This window comes from Saccopteryx bilineata, chromosome 2, assembly GCF_036850765.1.
Source record: "Saccopteryx bilineata isolate mSacBil1 chromosome 2, mSacBil1_pri_phased_curated, whole genome shotgun sequence".
Classification (NCBI taxonomy): domain Eukaryota; kingdom Metazoa; phylum Chordata; class Mammalia; order Chiroptera; family Emballonuridae; genus Saccopteryx; species Saccopteryx bilineata.
Window position 1 is genome coordinate 362,312,653 of NC_089491.1, and position 9,833 is coordinate 362,322,485.

General features: G+C 44.4%; 1 protein-coding gene across 2 annotated transcripts in view; it reads left to right on the forward strand.

The window, feature by feature from the left end:
• The window catches only part of BLMH (bleomycin hydrolase), a 43,837-nt gene extending 34,311 nt beyond the window's left edge, over positions 1-9,526 (forward strand). For both annotated transcript variants that reach the window (XM_066263129.1, XM_066263128.1), the window contains exon 12: positions 8,561-9,526. In XM_066263129.1, the coding sequence (XP_066119226.1) occupies positions 8,561-8,712 (152 nt within the window). In that variant the 3' untranslated portion in view covers positions 8,713-9,526. The remainder of the gene's footprint in view (positions 1-8,560) is intronic.
• The last annotated feature ends 307 nt before the right edge of the window (positions 9,527-9,833 follow it).

The window sequence follows — 9,833 nt, forward strand, 5'->3', positions numbered from 1 at the left end:
TGGTTTGATGGTTTAAAGAAATACAGCCCACAAACCAGTTCTCTTTCCCTGCCACACTGTCTGCTCTGCTCTTTTCCTAGTAGGTTTGCCGGGGAGACAGTATCTTCTCTGACTTTTGTTTCTGAAAGAGGCTCCAGTTAATATCCAGCTATCCGGGTATCCCTTCTCTTATCAGCAAAAGGTTCAGGATCATGAATGTGTCCTCACCACATACTTTTGTGTTTCCTTGGGAGGAATAAAAAACCCTCATATCACTGTCCCGATGTCTGTCTCCTAAGTGGTGATTTTGATTCTCTTCCTCTGGGTTGGTTTTTTTTCTTTTGGCGGGGGTGGGCAAGGGGGAGGGTTAACATCCAATCCATCCTGTCTTCCAGTCTTGTAAATACATGCATTTAGAACACATGGTGTCTCTTTGGTTTAAAGATATAAAACAGGGGTCCCCAAACTACGGCCCGCGGGCCACATGTGTCCCCCTGAGGCCATTTATCCGGCCCCCGCTGCACTTCCGGAAGGGGCACCTCTTTCATTGGTGGTCAATGAAAGGAGCACATTGACCATCTCATTAGCCAAAAGCAGGCCCATAGTTCCCATTGAAATACTGGTCAGTTTCTTGATTTAAATTTACTTGTTTTTTATTTTAAATATTGTATTTGTTCCCGTTTTGTTTTTTTACTTTAAAATAAGATATGTGCAGTGTGCATAGGGATTTGTTCATAGTTTTTTTTATAGTCCGGCCCTCCAATGGTCTGAGGGACAGTGAACTGGCCCCCTGTGTAAAAAGTTTGGGGACCCCTGATATAAAAGGTCTCATAGAAGAATCCCACAAAAACTGGGCCCTGACTGTTGATGTAGGACGTGTGAGCAAATGAAATTGGTTGCAGATAGCTAGGTGCCTAAACTCCATTACATGCTGTTGTCTGCTGCTGAAGCCATGCCATGAAAGACTGGATTTGAAGTTAAGACCTAGATTTGAGTGTGGGCTTTACTTACTGGCTGTGTGACTTTAGACAACTCATACCAACTCTGCCTGCCTTGTAATGTTGTTGTGAGGATTAAAATGAAAACAAAGATAGTGGATGTGAAATTGTATTATTTCAGCTTCCTACAGATTTGTGTATGTGTTTTGCTTTCTAAAGTAAAATTTGTTTAATAAATAATAGAATTACATTTTCCAAAATCAAAATATAAAGTGTTTGAAGAGGATCCTTGTTTCCATCTCTGTCATTTCCCCTTCTCTTCTCTCAGGTGCTGTTCATTCCTCTTACATCTTTTTTTTTCCTTTTTACTTTATTATCATTTTTTATTTAGTGTGAGGACGGGGAGGCAGAAACAGACTCCTGTATGCGCCCTGACCGGAATCCACCCAGCAAGCCCACTAGGGAATGATGCTCTGCCTACCTGGAGCCCTTGCTCTGTTGCAACCAAAGCCATTTTTTAGCACCTGAGGCGGAGGCCATGCAGCCATCCTCAGTGCCCGGCACCAGTTCACTCCAATCGAGCCAAGGCTGCAGGAGGGAAGAAGAAGTGAGAAAGAGGGGGAAGGGTGGAGAAGCAGATGGGCGCTTCTCCTGTGTGCCCTGACCAGGAATCAAACCCAGGACATCCACACACTGGGCCAGTGCTCTACCACTGAGCCGACTGGCCAGGGCCCGTTCCTCTTACATCTTTACAGGATTCGATAGTGCACCAAGGCAGTGGTCCTCACATCCTGCTCTGCATCTTGCTCTCCTGTCACTTAATGGCATGTCTTGGGGTTTCCTTATCAGTATGTTTCCGTATCAGTACAGCTTCATTCTCTTCCATTGTCTGGATGTACCAGTTTACTTAACCAGTTCCTGTACTACTAGAACTTGGATTGTTTCCAGTCTTTTGCTGATACAAACAATATTGCAGTGAATTAAATATATGTACAGTGCTTAGAATAGTGCCTGTCACATGGTAAGAGCTAAATAAGTATTAGTTATTGTGCATAAGTAAATATATAATGCATAATTTATAGTGTGTGTATACAAGTACTACGTGTCTATAGGACGAAGTCCCAGAAATGGCATTACGTAATGAAAAGGGTAAATAAATGCATTTGAAATTTTCTAGATATTGGCAAATTCCTTTTCATAGGAATTGCATCATTTTGCACATTTCAGCGTATTCTATATCAATGATTTTCAACTGGTGTTCCACAAGAATTGTTAAACTGTGTGTGTGCCATGGCACACCAGCTGACTAACGTCAAGTACTGCATGTTTTTAAAATTCTTGCAACACACTAGTTGAAAATCGCTGCTCTGTATAAAAATGTCAGGTATTTGGTCATGTGTTTCACAGTGGGCACCTAACAGAAGTGGTTGATAAATTGTTACTACTTAATTATCTATTAAAATTGTGTATGTTCATAATTGGGGACTGGACTGTGTCAAGGCTTTAGTGAATCATGAGTTTTTCATTGAGACTGTGTTCCTAATGTTTTCTTACCACTTAGCTTACTTTTTTCTTACTTATTTTTTCATTATACTAGCAGAAATATGCTTACATAACAACAAACTTGGAAGCCATAAAGGAAAAGATTGCTAAGTTTGAAGTGAGGTTTAGTAGCTTGGAAAATATCATAAACTAAATTAGAAGGTAAGTTACATAATTGGAAAAATGCTTGCAACCATTATTACAATATATAAACATATAGTGCACTCTTCATGATTACTATGAAAAAGGCAAACACACTATTTAAAAGTAGGCAGAGAGTCCCAAACAGACACTTAACAACAAACACTGTAAATAGTAAACAAACACACATAAGTTCAGATTGGACCCAGGGAGAAAAATGTAATTATATATACCAAGTATTAATGAGGCTGTAAGAAAATTAAAAGAGGCCTTGGCTGGTTGGCCTAGCATGTTGAAGTCCTGGGTTTGATTTCTGGTCAGGGCACACAAGGAGAGATGACCATCTGCTTCTCCACCCCTCTCCTTCCCTCTTTCCCCTGCTCTCTCTCTTTCTCTCTCTCTCTCTCTCTCTCTCTCTCTCTCTCCTCCCACAGCCATGGCTCTATTGATTTGAGCACATTGGCCCCGGGTGCTGAGGATGGCTCCATGGAGCCTCCACCTCAGCTGCTAAAAATAGCTCAGTTGCGAGCATGGCCCCAGATGGGCAGAGCATCAGCCCCAGACAGGGGATGCCAATGGATCCTGGTCAGGCACATATGGGAATCTGTCTCTGTGTCTTCCCTACTCTCACAAAAAAAAAAAAAAAAAAGAAAAAAAAAAAGAAATTAAAAGATAAAGATGTAACAAAGATTTAATAACAAAAAATGTTTACAGCTCTGTGGTTCCTAAGCATGAAAAGAACAGTCCAGATCCCAACAGCAGGGCATTGATTAAATACATTTCAGTTTGCACAGGTCCAGCACTTAGACATTATGATGTAAATAGATGTACTTTTTATCAGTATGAAAAGAACAGTACTGAAAAAGAGTATGTGTGGTACTTTGTAATAATAGAGTATATATGCTATCTCATTTTTATTAAATGTATACAGTCTACATATGGAAACTGTCCAAGATATATATAAAATTGGAAGCAGGCTTATCCTAAGGTGGTGGCATTGTAGGCAGTTTTTAAATTTATATTTGTCTTCTCATCTACCTCTTCTTCCTTCTCCTAATTTTTTTCTCATGGGAGAAAAATTTTAGAATTTTTTATAATGAGCATGAATAATTTGGATAATCTTTAAGGACTCAGAAGGCAATAGAACATTTCAAAAATTTAAGGGGGAGATGTCACCTACCCAATGATATAAAGTTACCATTTTTGTCATAGTTCCCCCCCTGTGTATTTCAATTTGTAACATAGTTGTAATAATATAGGATAGATCATTTTTCTTTTTTTTTAGAGAGAGAGATGGAGGGATAGACAGAAAGGGAGAAAGAAGCATCAACTCGTAGTTGTGGCACCCTAGTTAATTAATTATTTCTTATACGTGCCTTGACCAGGGGGCTCCAGCTGAGTCAGTGACCCCTTGCTCAAGCCAGTGACTTTTGGGGTCATATCTGTGATCCGGTGCTCAAGCTGGCTACCCCGCCCTCAAGCTGGTGAGCCCACCCTGCCCTCAAGTTGGTGAGCCCATGCTCAAACTGATGACTTCAGGGTTTTGGACCTGGGTCCTTAGTATCCCAGGCCGACACTCTTTTTTTTTTTTTTTTTTTTTTTGTATTTTTCTGAAGTTGGAAACGGGGAGGCAGTCAGACAGGCTCCCGCATGCACCCGACCCTTTAGACATTAGAACAAGGTGCACCCGACCGGGATCCACCTGGCATGCCCACCAGGGGGCGATGCTTCGCCCATCTGGGGCGTCGCTCTGTTACAACCAGAGCCATTCTAGCGCCTGAGGCAGAAGCCACAGAGCCATCCTCAGTGCCCGGGCCAGCTTTGCTCCAATGGAACCTTGGCTGCAGGAGGGGAAGAGAGAGACAGAGAGGAAGGAGAGGGGGAGGGGTGGAGAAGCAGATGGGCGCTTCTCCTGTGTGCCCGGGCCAGGAATCGAACCCAGGCCGATGCTCTTATCTCCTGTGCCACCACCTGGTCTGGCAGGATATACCATTTTTATATTCTTTACTTTTATCACTTTTAAACATTTTCTCACGTTACTATGTAATCACAATTTTATTTTAAATGACTAATATTTTGGGGATTGGTTTCTCACTATTTTTTTTTTTTTTTTCTGAAGCTGGAAACAGGGAGAGACAGTCAGACAGACTCCCGCATGCGCCTGACCGGGATCCACCTGGCACGCCCACCAGGGGCGAAGCTCTGCCCACCAGGGGGCAATGCTCTGCCCCTCCGGGGCGTCACTCTGCCGGGACCAGAGCCACTCTAGCGCCTGGGGCAGAGGCCAAGGAGCCATCCCCAGCGCCCAGGCCATCTTTGCTCCAATGGAGCCTTGCTGCGGGAGGGGAAGAGAGAGATAGAGAGGAAAGAGGTGGGGGGGGGTGGAGAAGCAAATGGGCGCTTCTCCTGTGTGCCCTGGCCGGGAATCGAACCCGGGTCCCCCGCACGCCAGGCCGACGCTCCACCGCTGAGCCAACCGGCCAGGGCCGGTTTTTCACTATTTATTAGGAAGTTTGAAATGTGAGACAATGTGTTTGCCTTTTTTTTTTCTGAAAACCTTTCTTCAAACCTGAGTTCCCACCGTCCAGTGTAAGATTGGCGGTGACTTAATGAGGCGTTAGTAGTCAGTCCTCCTTAGGTCCAGGCTGCCGGACGGGTCCATCGAAGCCGAGCAGATGACTTGGCTTTGTCACACCTTTTTTTAAAAATGGCAACAACAAATATTAAACAGACATAGTTTGTTAGTGAGGTGAAATACTTCATAGGACAAAGTCAGAAAAAATATGTAAAATATATCTAATTCATAAATGATAATATATTTGTCACCTTCATCTAGTTTTAGATCTCTGGTAGGATTTCAGAAAACTTTCCTCAAGTGTAGTGGCCATTTTGATGGGAGGAAAGTTGCAGCTTCTAGCCCATAGCCCTTTAGACATTAGAACAAGGTGTTTACCAGGGGAAAAGGAAAAAGAAAGAAAAATGGACTAAACTTCCCCTTAAACTAGGGGTCGGGAACCTTTTTGGCTGAGAGAGCCATGAAAGCCACATATTTTAAAATGTAATTTCGTGAGAGCCATACAATGACCCATGTACATTCCGCATTATCCAATAAAAATTTGGTGTTGTCCCGGAGGACAGCTGTGACTGGCTCCAGCCACCTGCAACCATGAACATGAGCAGTAGGAAATGAATGCATTGTAATATATGAGAATGTTTTATATTTTTAACATTATTATTTCTTTATTAAAGATTTGTCTGCGAGCCAGATGCAGCCATCAAAAGAGCCACATCTGGCTCGTGAGCCATAGGTTCCCAACCCCTGCCTTAAACTAATCCTTTTGAGACTGTCGTCGTGTTCTAACCCTTCCAGAGCTCTGTTCACAGACACCAGTTGTCCCTTCACAGACTGGTCCTGCCCTTTCTCTTAATAAATCCAGAAACATTGGCCGTTTTGGGGTTTTTTTGGGGTTTTTTTTGAGGGAGTTTACTTTTTTATTTCCTTCTCATTACGTTTAAACAAGACATTTAAGTTTAAACAAAGTTTAATTTCACCTGGGTTTCTAAAGCAGACTTTTTTATATCCATTTAGCTCTGTTTCCCTGAATGTAACCTGGGGGGTCCCTGCAGCCGATTTTCCTCTCCTTGTCCTTTTTCTTTGGGGAGCGCCTTGTTCTAATGGCCGAGAGCGTATGGGCTAGAAGCTGCAGCTTCCCTCTCATCAGAACGGCCACTTGCAGCTGCCCAAGTGGGTACTTTGCTGCCCCCATACACAGTACTCACTTGGGTTTCAGACACACTGATCCTAATCTCCTCAGTCAAACTCCACGACACGCAGTATCAACATTACAGCAGCCACAAGTTCATTATCTGCTCCGAGTGCAATTACTTGAGAGCCCCCTAGACGGTGAGGTTTTCCCGGGCCCCCAGAGAACTCATATCCTGAAGAGAGAGACTAATCATGGCTGGTCCTCTCGGCAGGGACACTGAAAGGCTGGACTGCCAGTGATAGGAGTTTTAATTTTTAAGGACATATCTGATCTACTTTTGGAACAAGATGTGTAGATGTACTTATTGTCCATTTTCTCTGTGCACTCTTTGAAGACTCATTTGATTGTGTGATGATAGTATTGTCATAAGGACACAGGACTTTTATTACATGCATCTGCTTCTGTCCTTCACCTGCCTCATTGTCCACTGCTACTCTGAAGTTTTATTCAGCCTGCATTATGAAGGGAGAAAGGTGACCAATGTCTCAAATGGTGTACTGTTTAGTAATCAGGTCTCCTGCCCGCTGGAAGCTCCTTTTTGGGAAGGCGGATACTGAATTTCTCAGGAAGCAGTTACTTAGGATACAGCAAGAAATGGTGCTGGTCGGCCCTTCAGCTGACCCTGCTTTAGCTGGTAGAGCTCAGTGGCAGTAGTGTTGGTGATGGGAAGTGAGCGCCAGGTCCTGCCTGCCTGACACAAAGCAAAGCCAGGGGCTCTGGAGTGTATAATGAAGACAAACCAGAAATGGCACAGGCGACAGTGTTTGTCTGTGCTCTTTCCCTCAACCTCCTGCTGAGAAAGGGGCCTTGGGACGGCACACTGACATCGGGGAGCCAGGTGCATTCTCTTACCTGACTTGGGCAGAGCCCTTGAGCACTCTGCCAGAGCATTTTCTTGCGAGGGCGAGTGTGCTGTGCCACAGCAGGGTAGGTGGTTGTGACTTCTGTCAGAGGAGCAGAGAGACTCAGGCAGAGATGACCTCACCAAAGCAGTTGTTTCCAAGTTAAATATTGTCCTCTGTCACACCACTTAGCTTACAAAATGAGACTTACTGTCGTGTTGCTTTTAATTATTTAAAAGTCTTGCTTTTAGAGCAGCAGTTCTCGGAGTCTGGTCTGAGGACCCCTGCGGGTCCTGGGACCCTTTTAGGAGGTCTGCAAGGTCTTCCCTTCTCCAGCAGCATGTCTGTGGAGGTCACATGCTCTCCGTCTGCTTCAGCCAGCACGGCAGCTTGCACCCGGCCGGCCGGTACAAGAATTCAGCTGTGTGCTGTGGAGCCAGACGTACGCTGTAAAACAATACCACTTTTCTAGCTAAAGTTTGTTTTGTTTTGGAGAATGCGATTTTTTTTCCTAAAAATATTTATGTTTATGCTTTTTAATTCTTATTTTTATATACATTAATATTTTAAACTTATTTTTTGTTACAGTAAATATCAGTAGTTATAACCCAGATAAACCACTTTTGGGTTCTCAGGGTACAGCCTTGGCCCTGGGACCGAGAGGTTTGAGAAGTCCTTCACTGGAGGACCACCTTGGGAGAAATGCCTACATCTTCTCCGTTTCTCCTGGTCCTGTGTAGTGAGAAAGGATACAGCACAGACTGAGATTTGCACCGACACTTTCAGAGACAATTGGCCCAGTGTCTGGTATAGTGTTATCAGGTGCCAGCCAGGGTAAGATGACGAGGACAGTGGTGACTGTTACTCCGGTAAGCCCTGGGCTGTGTAGGTGCGTGCATTGCCCCATGTAGGCTCACTGTGCTCTGGGCTTGCTCCCTGCCCCAGTCTTGTTTTTAATACCCACACTTTCGTTCTCGCTTTAATTTTGCTCTCTATGTTAACAGTGGCTCAGGTGAAGCACTTACTTCCCCGATGTTTAAGCTTGTTGAAAGTATGTTCCTGAGGGGATTTGTGTCGTCCTAGTGGGACCTGACAAACAGGTTAACCTTCCTAAGAGGAACAGGCAGGGCTCTAGGATGAGCCCCAGGTTTCTAATTGATAAAAAAATATATAGCCACACTTGTCCTGTCTGCTTCATAGAACTGCTAATAAGACTTAGGTTGAGATTATAGATGGGAGAACAAAAAGCGTGTACAAATACTAGTTTTATAAAAGGCTTATAGTGCCAGCAGGGTTCCTGCTCTGTGCCCTTTGCCCTCCAGACTCTTGAGGCTTCTGTTCTTTCCTCCAGGTTACCTGTGCATGACTGACGAGTGGTTCTCTGAGTATGTCTACGAAGTGGTGGTGGACAAGAAGCATGTCCCTGAGGAGGTGCTAGCTGTGTTCGATCAGGAAGCCATTGTCCTGCCAGCCTGGGACCCCATGGGAGCTTTGGCCAAGTGATATCACCTCCAGTTCTTCCTGCTCCTGTGGAACCTGAAGTAGCTGCAAAGGACAGATCCAGGAACTGAAGCCAAAGCTGTACAGGTGACTGTGCGTTTCCACAGGACACAGTCAGACTCTTGGATTTCTCCTCCAGGAACCTCTCGGGGAAGTGTGCTTTATGTTGAAACAAAATAATTCTTAAAGAAAATAAAAGGGAAAGATCAGGTCACCCTATCTATTCTCCTCATCTCCAACAGCTCAGGATCTCTTCGCATTTTAATCAGAGATAATTGTTTGTCTTAACTCTGTCAAAAAGGTTTGGTCCAGTGTCTTTTAATAAGATAGGAGAGGATGAGCAATTGAGGAGGGTGGAGAGCAAGTGGAGCTCATGCTCCTGTTCCTAGAGTAGAGTTGGGGGAGGGTTACCCTATGATTTGAGCTCTCAAAACTGCATGCTGCCTGACAGGATCGCTGTCCTTCCCAGATGGCAGGCACTGAATTCGGTTTGCTCAAGGTCATTTTATGTGCCTCTAACAGCCCAGGAATGGGAGGTTGATCAAGTCCGACATGATTCCTTCCTATTATTCTGAGCTATGGGGAGCTCAGCTCTACTTGAGTCCAGGTTAAGTAGAGGCTTTGAGAAAACTGGGTGAGAGAACAGCCCAAACCTTACCATGATCTGAATTCTAATTATTGGGAGGCACTATAGCAAACAGTTCAACTTCTGCCTCTGGAATTGGGAGATGGGTGGGCAGGAAGAGGCGGTGCCCGTTCTTTCTGATACCTAGATGGTGCTGAGAAGCTTTTGAATAAAACTCTTTGCTAAATTAGAGTAAGTTGGCTTATTTGATCTGAGAAATGTTTCTTTATTCAGCTATAAAGGAAAGCAACTGGGTGACTCGTGGTCTACAGAGTGAAAAAAGCGTGAGATGGTTCAGGTCGTTCCTGCTTCCACTTCTCTCTGGGGTATGTGCTCCTTCCCAGCCTGTCTGGTCCTCCCTGGTCTTGGCAGAGGACTGCCAAGCACCATATTTAAGAGGGCCTGTGCCCCTGCCACTTAACCATTCTTTTACCCAGATCTAGAGTGGGGAGTGATGCTCTACAGGTTTCAGCCTCAGAATGTGCTGAAGATTATGTAT